Genomic DNA, 14,710 nt, shown 5'->3' with positions numbered 1-14,710 from the left:
TGCTTGGGTCTTATACTCTCATTATTAGTGTGTGTGTGAATATAAACAAACTAACATATGAATTGCTGTCAATTTGGCATTGGAGGATTTATCTTAGCCCCTAAGTCTGATTTGGCATCTGAGTATATAAAGAGTTTAAAGATTGATGGCTATAATGGTACGCATTGGCATTGGAAAATTTGATTACTACGTCAGCTATGGGCCACCGGCACCTTACCAATTGGATGGGGTGAGGAGTTTAACATGCTACCACCTAAGGATAGCGATTCGTCTGCACTCACTCATCGACAAACCTTGAAAGTGCCTCACGACTTGCTTAAAGGACAATGGTTTGAGGCTGGGGAGATATAAAAGACCAAGTCAATCAAGTTCAGATTAGCCGGCTTAGCCTGACTCTCATGGCCACTTACAAATCAAAGTAATTTAGGTCTAGGAACATGGTTTGGAAAAGGAACCTTGAAAAGCCAATAGAGAACCAAAGAAACAGGATCTCCAAAGATGGAAAGGGCTGAGCCAAGGCCTACATCTCTTTCTTTGTTTCTTTTTTTTTCTTCCAACCCCGCGAGGGCAGGCCAACCCTCATTGATCTCGCCGGACTTGGTTGATAAAAAAGGAAAAGAAAGATAGAAAAAGAAAGAAGAAAAGAAAAGAGCTAAAATAATAAAAAAAAATTATAAAATTTCCTTTTTAAAAAATGTTCACTTCAATTTTGGCCATCTTATGTGGCACTACCAGCGTTTATGTTGTCAATTTCCAATTAAAATTGGCTAGATGGTTTCATTTGGCAAAACATGTAATGGTTTATGATTCAATTAACAAAATTGAAAGGTTAATGACTCAATTGACTAAAGTACAATAGATTTAGGACTTTTTTGATAATTTTTTCATAAATTAGAATTATCTCAACTTTTCTAAATTTCCAATTTTCCAATATAACTAGGGGTGAGCATGAGGGTAGAACCTAGAACCTAAGAACCAAAATGATGTAAACTTATTCGGCTCTAGGTTCCAAGGTATGCAAAGTTGATTCCAAATTCTAAAAATTTGGGAACTTGTTTCGACTAATAGGTTCCAAGTTCTAGATTGGTGGTACTTAGAACTTAGAACCTAGAATTTGGAACAAGTTTATGTGTTTTTCTTGGTTTATATCTTCGCATATAACTTGCGGTATTCCATCATGTTTGATAATGAGTGTATAATTTAAAACCACTAGTCTGAACTTCCATTTTATGACTAAAACTTTTACGTTGTTAATGTTTCATATTTTTTCGTGTGTATAAATATAAGTTATGATTAGTAAATTGTAATAGTAAGTGATAGTAATTAAAGGTTATAATTCATTGTAACTGTTCAATTTATAATATAGATAGAACATGAGTAGATCATGGAACTAAACTGAGAACCTGTAATAGGGTAAGTTCTAAGTTTTAATGAATAAACAGTAAATTCCGGGTTTCAAAAAATGATAAACCTATTCTAACAAGAAAATTTTAAGTGAAAGCTGTACATAACCTAGAAGCGTCCACTCTTAATCATAACGATAATCATATTTTAACTTATTATATATAGGATGGACCATCATTATAGTATTTTGGAAAATGGTTTCTGATTTATTTAAAGAGGAAGTCCATTTTCTGTATTTAAATAAATTTTTCTTGGTAATTATGTAAAGATTTTCTATTGACTCTTTTTTAAAATAATCCAAACGCTGCAAACAAGGAAAATATTCCTCAACGGTAAATTTTTACTGAAACAATTGGTCTTTAAATGGTAAATACATCAAATAAGACCATAATTATGCATTAGAATGTGGAAATTATTCATCCATAGTCGTACCCTGTCCAAGAAAATGTACCCTTATTTGGTCATATTCAATGGCACTCAGAATTCGGTTTTCGTATAAATGCAATAAATTGACTCATATTTATATATTTAACAAGTTGACATTGAATTGCTTATTATCAATTACACATCTCACGGTAAAAAGTTAGTGCACTGTAAGTTGTAACTTTTACTAGTCAGTTGCTTAATAGAATACATACGTACTTTTTAACAAAATCCAATTTGTATATCATTAGATTGATTCCTCTAATTAATGAAGTTGATTAATGAGATAATACTTTTTAAAAAGAGCAAAAATCGAAAGAATTAATATATAGCTATCTTGCAACTCCTCTAGTCATTAATGAAGCCATCGTAGTACATATATCTTAAATATCAGCATTGGAGATAAGTACTTTGTAAAACATCCTTACATCATATATCAGTGTATATATCATCTTAATATGGGTTAATATATTTGTCATAAGTTTGAAATGACGTCAAAGTATTGGGAAGCTACTTGACCATACGGTTCACTAATTAAGGAGGAACTAGGCAAAATTATAGTAGTTCTTGCCAAGTTCGGAAGAACTATAATGTGTTTAAACGAGAAATTTATACCAAGCACCAACTCAAGCAGATAATGGAAGCTTGATGACGTAGCTGTGGTCTTCTACATCCAATTTCTGTCAAGCCCTTCTCAAAAGCTACTTACATTCAGCACGCATATGTTGCCTAACTTCATCAAATAAATGTAAGTTGCAATCAATACCGACTGTATGGCTAAACCAAATGTGTGTTGAAGAACAAATCTACAAAATATATGATTAAACACTCTTAACCATATTTACCACGAAGAGTTTCATAAAGTAATGCAAACTTTGCTTGAATAGTCTCTAAAAGTACAAAGGAGACAACCTGAGTAATTCACGAACTTTGCTTAAATAGTCTCTAGGAGGACAAAGCAAACAACCAAATATACATTTCAAACTTCAACTATATCATGGACATTTCCATTAGATTTCATAAGTGATCCCTACTTTGAGCAGCCTCTTGTGGGGAACGTTGAACACGTCCTCTGGCTGCCTCACGCACCTCTTCAACCAGTTGTACAAGCAATTGATTGCAAACCTTTTAGCAAAGCCTGAACCCCTCGAAGCTTTCACCTCACTCTGTCCCATTAGATACATGATCCCTCCAATCTTGATTGCTTCATCCACCAATCCAATCTCTCTTTGCACTCCCTCTTCATTGATCATTGCGATTCCATGGTCACTGGCCTCACCTCGCTCGTCGGCGTAGGGTGCGTTGTTTTGAATGAAATCCTCCCATTGGTCAATCAAGACCTTCTCGAAGAATTGTGGCTCTATTTTTGCATCTCGATATCCGTATCTCACAACGCACCGGTACATGCCCGACACCTGCGGCTCCACCCGTCGAAAGAAGAACCGCTCCCCGAGGAGCACGTTGCTTATGGGTAGTCACTTGATTGAGACGAAGACAAGGACTGAGTGCAATGCCGGTACATTGGCGACATATTGAGTGAATATTGGGGAAATGCCATGGACAAGCTCGGTGTAGAATAGGGCGACCCCGGGGGCCCGGTGGATCGTGTTTGACATGATCGTGACAAGTGCTTCTCTTGATACCTTGTTCTCAACCTCAAACTGATACTTCTTTCGATATCCGTAATTCCATAGCAACATAATGGTCATCATCACGGCAGCGAAGAGGAGTGGGACGTAACCCCCATCCAAGAATTTGTAGAGGACTGAGCTTAGAAACACGCACTCTACGAGCCCGATGGTGAGGACATAGAGGATAACGAGGAGTATGTTGGTCTTCCAAATTGAAGGCTTTATTTGATTTGGGCTTAAGGCCCATCCGCCAAAGTTGGGCCCAGAAAGCCCGGCCCACGGGAATAAGGCCCGTGGAAAGAGGGAGGTATAAAAGGGAAGAGAGAGAGAGAGAGAAAGGAATGCACGTTGAATCAGAATTACGTTTTCTCTCCCGCGCGTTTTCTCTCCCAAAAGGACAGTAGGCATACGGCTTCCAATTTCTTCCCTTCAAGGCTTCATCGGATCGATTCGACCGGATTCTCTTCCTCCATTGGCGTTTGGTGTTTAATCTGTGACTAATAAGGTACGCTCGAATCCGTGGTGTGCTTTACGATCGGTGATGCGTGGTTTTTCCCGGGCTTCGTCTTCCGCATTGATTTAGGGGTTCGATTTAGTATCGGATCCGGTATTTCGGGATCGGTAATTCCCAACATTGGTATCAGAGCCCTAGTTCACGTTTTCTCGATCTGTTTTTGATGTTTTTGATTGATTTTTCGCAAAAATGTTTTCGGCCGTACGGATCGGGCGACAAATCCGGACACCCGAGCGCTCTTCGGCCATTTTTACATGTTTTCGTATGTCAAAATCAAAATCGATGGAACAGGGGAGAAAGGGGGCGTCGAGACGAGTCGCGGTATGTCGAGCGCCGCCGGGAGACGCACGCGCCCACACGCGCGGCCGGAAGGCGCTGCGCGTGGGCGCCACGCACCGGAGGCGCTGGTTCGCCCGGGCGCGTGTGGAACACGCGCCGGTGGCGAATCGGGCGGGCGCCGCCGGCGGCCGACGAAGCCGGCACGCGCCGGTCCACGGACCGACGCGTGCGGCGACGCCAAGCATGATGTCACCCAACGGCCGAAACCGGCCGGCTGACGTCATCGATGACGCGGTTGGCCGGCGCGACCCGACCCGCGGCCGACCCGACCCGACGACCGAGCGAAGGCACGCGCCCGCACGTGTCGGATGACGTGCGCGTGACGTCATTCCCGCACGCGCGAGGCACGTGCGGTGGGTCCGTGCGAGCGGTCCGACCGGCCCGTCCGGTCCGACCGGTTCGACCGTCGCGATCGGTCCGACCCGCGCGACCGTTGACCCGTTGACCGTTGACCGACGACCGTTGACCGTTGACTTGACCGTTGACCGTTGACCGACCGTTGACCCGAAAAAAAAAAAAAAAAAAAAAAGGAATTTGTTTCTTTTTCAATTATGTCTGTGTGGGTTGTAGGTAATCCATTTTTATTCTGCATTTGTTGCATGAATCATGGAAATTTATGTATTTTCCATTTTGTTTATTATGAATTATAAGTGATCCATTTTAGTTACGCATTTGTTGCGGGAATTTATGATGCGTAATGCACGGATACCTGCAATCTCGAGAACGGACGAAGGAAGAGCTAGACTGAAAAGGCTGATGAAAGAGTTAGCTGATTTTCGGTGGCTTGATGGTGATTTAGTATCACATATGGTCAAGGTCAATCAGATGATACGGAAATCATCAATAATGGTTATCTTATGCCGGATTTTGAGAAGGTGCCGGCTTTGTTGAACACTCTTCCACCTGAATGGCAAGCAGTGTTAGATCGGCTATGGGAGGTCAACGTGGTCCGGGTTATAGGAGGTTGGTGGAAGCTTTTGTAAGAGAGTACTATAGGATTGAGTTGGCCAAAACTTCAACCCTTAGATTGTGCGCTACGTGGCGCGAGTGAATGCGCCTTGGTGGCGACATAAGAGCTCTCCAAAAGTTTTTCCATGGTTGGCAAATGTACCTTCAGTTTTCTCAGATGTTTTGGCTGATAGATTAGAAGGGACATTCCCTAATTATTTCTTAGATTAATTATGAGATGTTTTATGGATGTAAATATCTCTTTCCAAGTTGATATTTTTTTTTTGTATATATTGCTCGGTGTAATGTATAGTTGTATTATGTGAAAGCATTGTTATTATATTAAATGTTAGATAATATTTGCTTTCATTATTCTGCTGATTCTTGTGGGTAGTTAGCTGTGGGTAGTTATAGAAGTTTTGTAACTTCATAGAATTGATTTTGCATATGACAATCATATTAATGATAGTTTTAAGTTAGGATTTTTGGAGGATGATTGGAAACGTAGTGACCTTTTGATTCTGAAGCCTTACTTGAAATTATTCATTAATATGATGGGTCTATGCAAATAAAGATGTATAATTGATAGGCATTAATTATTCGTGCATGTATGTCGATGTGTTGAACGATAGTTCAGCAACTAAGAATGTAATTGCTGATATGAACGGCTACAATTGTGAAATATTGAATATGAAGATTCAATATGTGCTGGAAAAGCAAGAAGCACTAGAAACTCTTGACCATGTTATGGAAGATCTTGAGAATGCTTTGTGCGCCACCTTGAGCTGGTAGAGGACCGCTTAATGGCATGTGAGCTGAGAATAGATATTTGCAATGCTGGTTCTAGCTCATAAAGGGTTTTGAGCTCTAAGCGCAAGCGTATTGATTCGTTCAATATGTGGGAATGCAAAGGATCAAGTCTTTATTGCAAGAAATCAAGAGTTAACCAACACAAGAGAGGAAAACGTCCTCAAGTTAAGAAAATGTCAAGGGTGAGGTGTTACAATAGTGACAAGAAAAGTCACTATGCTCGCGTCTGTCGTGAGCCAAAGAAAGTAAACACCTCTTGTACATTTGAGAACTTTTGATTATGTGTCAAGTTCTGAATTATTGGCTGAATCCAATCCTTTGTGGACTGTAGATCGGGAGCAATAGACGATCTAGCGAAGGATAAAGGATCCTTCGTGGAATTCGACGAATACCAACCGGAACCCAAAAGAGTGGATCTATGTGGAAAACAACTCCAGAGCTGAAGTTAAATAGGGATTGGCACCTGCCAACTGAACATGTGTGGTAGACGCAACTTGTTCCTACATGATGTTCTAAATGCTCTGGAGATTCGTCGAAATTTAGGTGTCTTTTTGCTGTTGGTTAAGCTTGGTTTTAATATGAACTTCCATAATAGAGCTGTAGATTTGTATTTGGATACAAACTACTATAATAGTGGTCACTTTCTAGATGGTTTTATTGTACTAAATGTTGACTATGGTGATGTCAATATATGTTATCCCCTTGTTTCACGTCTTCTATCTTATATGATAATGATGTGAATGTGTGGCATGCTTGACTTGGTCATATTGGCCAACAACATATGAAAAGACTAGCCAAAGAGGGCTTGTTGGGCAATATTGAATAAGTTGATTTGTCCATATGTAAGCATTGCCTAGAAGGGAAAACGACAAAGAAACCATTTGGAAAAGGTAAAAGAGCTAACGTTCCTCTGCATTTAATCCATTATGACGATTGTGGTTCAATGAATGTGAGAGGAAGGCATGGGACTGTTTACTTCATCACTCTTAATAGATGATTATACTCGATTCGGATGTGTCTATTTGATTTCTCATAAAACTGAAGCATAAGTTGTTTCAAAAGGTTTATGAACTTGGTTGAAAATCAATTAGACAAGAAAATAAAAGTATTGAGATCCGATCGAGGTCGAGAATATTTATCGATGAGTTCAGAAAATTATGTGATGAAAAAGGAATAGAAAGACAGTTGTCTATTCCATATACTCCTCAACAAAATGGTGTTGCGAGAGAAGAAACAGAACCCTACTAGAAATGGTTAGGTCCATGATGGCGTATGCTAACTTACATATCACTTTTATGGAGTGATGTGTTGTTAATCGCTGCCTAAATACTTAACCGGGTGCCTTCCAAATCAGTTAGTTTCACTCCATATGAGTTATGGATATGTAGAAAACCGGACTTAAGTTTACTTAAGCCATGGGGTTATGCTGTCTATACTCATATGTCCTCTCACAAGTTTGGGAAATTGAGTCCCATATAAAAGTAGAGTATTTTAATGAGATACTCCGAACACTCAAAAGGGTATGTGTTCGTAAGTGAGCAGGAAAGTGGGAGAATAACTGAATTTGAATCACAGGATGTCACATTCTTAGTGGATGAATTTCCTAAGAAGAGCGAAATAGGGAAGATTACTTCCTATTTGAAACCTTGGATTAAGATTATGATATTAATGGAGTTCATCCAAGTGGGAGTAATATAAGATGTGATGAATTGAATTCAACTCATTCTCAATTGCAACCACCTGATGTGACGACATCATCATTACCTAATCCAAGTGGGAGCATAATGGGGAATGATGTGCTAAGTGTACAATCTCCCATACGGTGAACAAGTCGCCAAAGTATTCCCCGTCGATGTTTTGACATTGAAAGGGAAACTTTTATGGTTGCTCCGCAAGATGAGGATGAGCCAAGAAATATTAATGAGGCTCTAAATTGCCCTAGTAAGGAGAAATGGATTTATGCAATGAAAGAGGAAAATGGAGTCAATGAAATCAAACCAAGTCTCGGTTGATCTTCCAAAAGGACGCAAAGCCATTGGGAACAAGTGAGTTCTCAAAGAAAAGCGAAAGGCTGATGGCTCGATTGAAAGGCATAAGGCTCGCCTTGTGGCGAAGGGTATAATCAATAGGAAGGAATTGATTATGAAGATATTTTTCTCCTATAGTAAGATTTGCCTTGATTCGCATAGTTACGGCAATAGTGTTTAGTATGGATCTTGAGTTACATCAAATGGATGTAAAGACTGCTTTCCTCAATGGAGAATTAGAGGATGAAATATATATGGAACAACCTGTTGGTTTCATAGTGAAAGGCCAAGAAGAAAAGGTATGTCGACTTTGGGGGTCGATATATGGCCTTAAGCAGTCGTCAAGACAATGATATATACGTTTTCATAATGCCATAATGGCATATGACTTTACAATGATAGATGAGGATCATTGTGTATATATCAAAAGATCCAAGGATCAATTTGTGATCATATCATTATATGTTGATGATATACTAATTGCCGGAAGCAATATGGAGCTAGTCAATACTGTCAAAAGTTGATTGTCTTCCAAATTTTGAATTGAATGATATGGGATTGTAAACCCATTGACGCTCCTATTGCAAAAGGTGAAGGATTGAGCCATAGATTTGTCCAAGGACTCCACAAGAGAAGGAACAAATGAAACATGTTCCTTATGCTAGTGCTGTTAGAAGCTTGTTGTACGCTATGATGTGTACAAGACCCGACATATGTTTGCAGTTGGAATGGTGAGTAGATACTAATCCAATCCAGGTCAAGCACGTTGGAAAGCCGTTAAGTGAATACTTTGAGGTATCTAAAGTGGACTGCTGATTATATGTTGAGTTATTATAGAAAGGATCTCGCGACTCTAAGGCTATTCGATGTTGATTGGGAGGAGATTTAAATGAAAGGAAATCTACCTCTAGGTTTGTTCTCTTACCGAATAATGACACCATGTGTTGGAGCAGTAAGAAACAAAAGTATATAGCCTTGTCCACGATGGAATTGAGTTCGTGGTATTATCAGCAGCAGTATAAGAAGATGTTTGGCTTAAGAGATTATTGGATCATTTATGTGTTATTGGAAGTGCTGCAGATTTGTTATTAGTTAACTATGATAATCAAGCAGCAAAAGTGTACACTAAAGATCCAAATATCATGGCAAGACCAAACATATAGATACCAAGTATAATTTTGTCATGGATATGATTGCACGAAAGATGTGAACTTATAGTACATACTACGCATAGAATGGTAGCAGATCCTATGACAAAGCCGGTACTTAGAGATGTGTTTGTGGCCATGTGAAATCTCTAGGATTGCGTAGAGGATGATGTACTGAATATTGTAATTTCCCTAAGAGTTCACATTTGATGAATTTGTGTTTTCATCATTAATGCCTATGAATCTTTGTTTGATCTTTATGCATCTTAATGCTCGGTGCATTATTTTAAGTTAGAAGAAATATGTCGACGGATGAGATTAGCCCACTCACACGGGTAATCGCCTCTATTTACTGTGTGATAAATAGAGATGAGACTGTTTTTAAGCTTATTATCTGGGTGATAATCGAGAGCTCAAGCTTAAAACACGTATGTCGCCTTAACTGGGTGTTAAGATGAGGACATGATACTTACTATGTCCGAAAGTAAAATACCCACATATTTTACTTTATCTCGTCTATGATGCGGATGTGAGTTCGATGAATTTTGTAAATGAGTAGATACGTGAACTCAAGTTAGACATTGGGTATGTCTGAACTATCATCTGTACGGTATTGAAAGGTGTAGACATACGCTCCATGGGAAAGGAGTTAATACCGTAATACGTATTTCATACTACGTATGCATGAGACGACCAATAAGAGTAGCAAAAGTTTGATCTCAACTTTTTATGTCGTGTGAGACTCTTGAGGAAGAAAGTTCCTCAATTTCTTAGTCCCCTCATGACTCTTACTTATTCTCAAGATTTTTATTTAGTGTTTGCTATCTTAGGATGTTGCCAATGGTCATGAGTTTGATTCGATCTAATGGGGCATTTCTAGAAAAGCAAGCGGGACTGAAATTGAGAGTTTGAAGGAAAGAGGAAGATCGATTTTGGAGAATCACATTATAGTTTTGTATTCACCGGTTAACCAATTATGACTGTCTTTGTGATAATCATAATTGTGAATACAATATATATATCATTGTTTAAAAGAGATCAAGAGAGATATAAATGTGATCGATCGATCTAGGGTACTGCATACAAAATCTACTCAAGTGTGATGCCCATTATGAGCTGCTATGTATTCCTAATGTATGTATGGCAACGAGCTCTCAAAGTATGCTGGTCGCACGGATTATTCACCGGTATGAATGTTGAAGAGAGGAAAAGAGGATTATGTTCGGCCCACCATGTTAAGAGAGAGTCTATGATGGATTATTCTCTGATGGGCCTGAGTAGGGCCTGTCCGCCCATGTTGGTTTTGGACCACCATGTGCGAGTGGGAAATGAAGGCTTTATTTGATTTGGGCTTAAGGCCCATCCGCCAAGAGTTGGGCCCGAAAGCCCAGGCCCACGGGAATAAGGCCCGTGGAAAGAGGGAGGTATAAAAGGAAGAGAGAGAGAGAGAAAAGGAATGCACGTTGAATCAGAATTACGTTTTCTCTCCCGCGTTTTCTCTCCCAAAGGACAGCAGGGCATACGGCTTCCAATTTCTTCCCTTCAAGGCTTCATCGGATCGATTCGACCGGATTCTCTTCCTCCATTGGCGTTTGGTGTTTAATCTGTGGCTAACAAGGTACGCTCGAATCCGTGGTGTGCTTTACGATCGGTGATGCGTGGTTTTTTCCTGGGCTTCGTCTTCCGCATTGATTTAGGGGTTCGATTTAGTATCGGATCCGGTATTTCGGGGATCAGTAATTCCCAACACAAATCATGACCATCACGATAACGAGGAATGTGGACGTGATAGCGAAAACAAATGCTACCGCAATTCCTGTGTAGAGATTCCCAAATAAATGTGAATTTTTCTTTCAATAATCCCAATTAAATAGGTTAATCAATTAGGGAATTTGCGTAAGTGGGCTAAATGTGTGTATATAGTGTGATCCTTTTTGCTTACCATAAGCATTGCCCAACTTCAATGTGGTTTTGAAGCCAAGAGTGACTCCAACACAGGCCAACATGAGGAGTGTGTTGACCTCAGGTACGTAAATCTGACCCTCGTGCTTTTGCGAAGTGTGCACGACCTTCACGTTTGGGAAGCACCCGAGCGCGACTGACTGCTTAACTATGGCAAACGTGGCTGATATCATGGCTTGACTTGCTATTATCGCCGCCAACACCGCAATCACAAACATTGGCCAATACACCGATTCTGCATCAAACCATTAGATAAATTCACTGGATGTCCCAACAGGATAAATGATGCATCGGATGAAGTAGCATGAGGAAGCTTACTCGGTAGTGAGCTGTAGAAAGTGTTAGCAACATTTTCGCTGTGCTTTCGGAGATATGCCGCTTGACCAAAGTAGGCGAGGATGATTGAAGGAAGGACAACTAGGCATGAACTCAATTGAATTGAGAGGATATTAAAGTGCCCCAGATCAGCAAACAATGCTTCAGAACCTATAATCAAAGGCTCAAAGAGTAAAACGACAATTAATTCTTCAAAAGAAGTTATATATCTTGGTTAAAATGAAATGAGAATTAACTAATAGATGAATCATTTAAATGATGTTTAGCTATATGTTTTCAGTTATAATAATTAATCGATGAAAAGATTCAGATGTTTGGATTACCAGTGAGGCAAAGAATCACCCCTCCAAGAGAAATCCATGCTTCCTTTTTGTTTCTCATGAAGTAATGGACGATGTAGAGCGGATTGACGGCTTTCATCACTCCCGAGTCATGTTTCGCGATATTATAGATGCCAATTAGACCGATACCAAGGAACCATATAGAGAGAATTGGGGCAAAACTATATCCAACTTTGTGAGTCCCAAACCTTTGGACTTGAAACAGAAGGATCAAGATCACCACAGATATCCACATGATTTGATTTTCTCCAAGTGAACTTGCAGCTTCTTGTATTCCCCCAACAGCCGACAATACTGTCCCCAGAGAAGAAGTAAAGGATTAGAACCATCTATCGAAATTCAACTGAGAAGTAATTGTATCAATAAATAAGCCGAGACAATGAATAATGTTGTTTTATACTACCGATTGAATGTGCTGTCTCATTTCCTTTGTAGATTAAGGGAAAAGTTAGAATCCTATTGGTGCATCCTTTTCTTAAAAAAAAAAAAAAAGTTTTAATGAAAATATTACTACCGGATATGCATGGTGTAAGAATTCCATCTCCAATGACCATGGCGGTGCCCAAAATAGTTACAAATAAGAGCAAGTACTTGGCTGCTTCGCTATTCTCGAGAAATGATTTCATGGTGGAGGCCCGCCGGAAGCGGCGGCTCGGCACCTCAAGTCGGTAATTTGAGACTTCCTTGTCTTCGGCTTGTTGGTTAGGGGTCAAGCTCACCTTGGCATTACGGCACATTAGAGAGTACAAAGCAAATGTCCCTCCTATATTGTTGTAGCCAAATATCTAATTACATTAGTATGAGATTTGGTATAGAAAAAGGGGAGAAAAAATAAAATAAAAAAGGACCTGCTACGACAAATGAATTTTGTGGTGAAATGGTGAGGGGGAAACTGCTCACCATCACCATCGTCATTCGCCGATAGAACAATGAAGACATATTTGACCAAGAAAATGAGGATGATCGAGTAGAAAATCAAAGATAGCGCTCCGAGAATATCGTCCTCATGTTTTATACCGTGAGGAAAAATTCCTGGCATGACATAGAGAGGCGACGTGCCTAAATCGCCATACACCACCCCAATGCTCTGAATAGCAAACTTCAGTATCATCACCCATGGCAATTTCTGCATTTAGAAAGGCGTAACCAAATCATTCTCATGAAAGCATTTCCTTAGCTTCACTCTTGCTACGATTTTGTTGAACTCTCAATTGGTTATAATGGATAGTCCAGGAACAAACATAGGAAAGGAAAGATGTAAACTAACAATACGAGAGAATGATAAACATTAAAAATTTTCTTAATAAAAATTTTTCAATTTTTATGCCTTATAACAATTTCTGAAAAATTACCAAAAAAATCTCAAACTTGTTGTAATTATGCTAATGCAATCCTAAACCTTTTTTTTTATGCCAATTCAGTTCATCCAACCAATTTTGTCGGCGGACGTTGATGTGGACGTTAGCCGGCGCTAACTATTCGGTCAACGCTTACGCAATAATTTTTTAAATTTTTATATTGTTTATTTTTTTTCATTTTCATTTTCTTTTTCTTCTTTTCTTCTTTTATTTTTTTTTTTTCCATAAGGCAAGGCCATGGCCACCTTCGCCCACAACTTATGAGGCCCTTGCAACGTGGGCAAAGCAACCATGGCCTTGCGCCCAGATCGGGGGCTAGCCTCCCCCAATGGCCAACCGGCCACTATGGGTAATTTTTTTTAATAAAAGTTAGAAAAAAATATTGAAAAAATTGTCATGGTAGCATCAATCGGATTAACTGAATTGGAACAAATATAATAATATTTAGAACTGAATCGGCAAAAAAAAAAGTTTATAACTGAAATGACACAATTACAATAGGCTTAGAACTTTTTTGGTAATTTTTCTTAAAAATTTCAATACTTTAATATTTGTGAATATATAGATCAATATTTTTATATCCACGCTAGCGAAAGGAGATTTCTACTAATCAGCTAATATATAATGGTAAAGCCCACAGCCATTACCCATCCGCTTTTTTTATTTCTACGTTTCTCCCCTATCCATTTTTACATTTAGCTAATTTGGATGATAATGCCAAACAACATATCCCTTCTTGATTTAAATTAAAAGGCAGCTTTATCAGCTCGTGTAACGAAAGGAACTGGAAAAAAAAAAAGGGTTGTCGTTTCTATTAATCCATTTCACCGAAAATTGGTTTCCTTTCGACTTTTAAATATTTTATTAGTCACACGTTCATGCCAAAAAAAAAAAAACTAGGAACTTTATTCGAACTAAGTATCTCAAGTAGTAACTTGAAATTCTTTTTTCAACCGGAGTACTTTTTGTGAAAGAAAAACTTAGGGAACAGGAAAAACACTGACCTGTTTTGATGAATGGCCATATTCCGACTTGAATCGGGCGATCTCTACGTCGAACGAATCGAGTTTCTTGATGTTCCTTGACTCCTCCTCTCCCTCTGCACGATCATTGTCTTGATCCTGATCCTGGCGATCATATCCGTCAGGCGAGTCCACTTCGACAACCTTCCGCCTCTCTTCTTCTGCTATACCCTCGCGCTCCATTCAAGAATCACAGCACACGAGATAGAGAGAGATGAAGAGGAGCGAAACCACCTGCTTCAAACGTGAAACACAGTCAAGCACTTCAAAAGAAAAGAACACGAAAGGATCTACCAAGGGATTTGACCGACGGTGAAACAAAACTTCAATGGCATCGCACTTATAATGCGTCCCGTCATGCGAAAACCAGAAAAGGAGAAAGCAAATTTACTTGCATGCCAGAAAGAAGGGAAGTGACAGAACCTCTCCCGCTCTGGAGTGGACCAG

At 39.4% G+C, this 14,710-nt stretch overlaps 1 protein-coding gene across 1 annotated transcript; it reads right to left on the bottom strand.

Moving 5' to 3' along the window:
• Nucleotides 1-2,837: 2,837 nt before the first annotated feature.
• On the bottom strand, nucleotides 2,838-14,488 carry LOC104417507 (potassium transporter 19). The gene is given in 8 exon segments (XM_039298980.1): nucleotides 2,838-3,677; nucleotides 11,005-11,060; nucleotides 11,187-11,441; nucleotides 11,525-11,692; nucleotides 11,866-12,177; nucleotides 12,398-12,646; nucleotides 12,784-13,009; nucleotides 14,246-14,488. Coding segments are annotated over 8 exon segments (2,307 nt in total). The 5' UTR covers nucleotides 14,447-14,488.
• Nucleotides 14,489-14,710: the final 222 nt, after the last annotated feature.

Source organism: Eucalyptus grandis, chromosome 8 (assembly GCF_016545825.1).
Source record: "Eucalyptus grandis isolate ANBG69807.140 chromosome 8, ASM1654582v1, whole genome shotgun sequence".
Classification (NCBI taxonomy): Eukaryota; Viridiplantae; Streptophyta; class Magnoliopsida; order Myrtales; family Myrtaceae; genus Eucalyptus; species Eucalyptus grandis.
The sequence above is the reverse complement of the archived record's forward strand: the minus strand, read 5'-3'. Positions and strand labels throughout refer to the sequence as shown.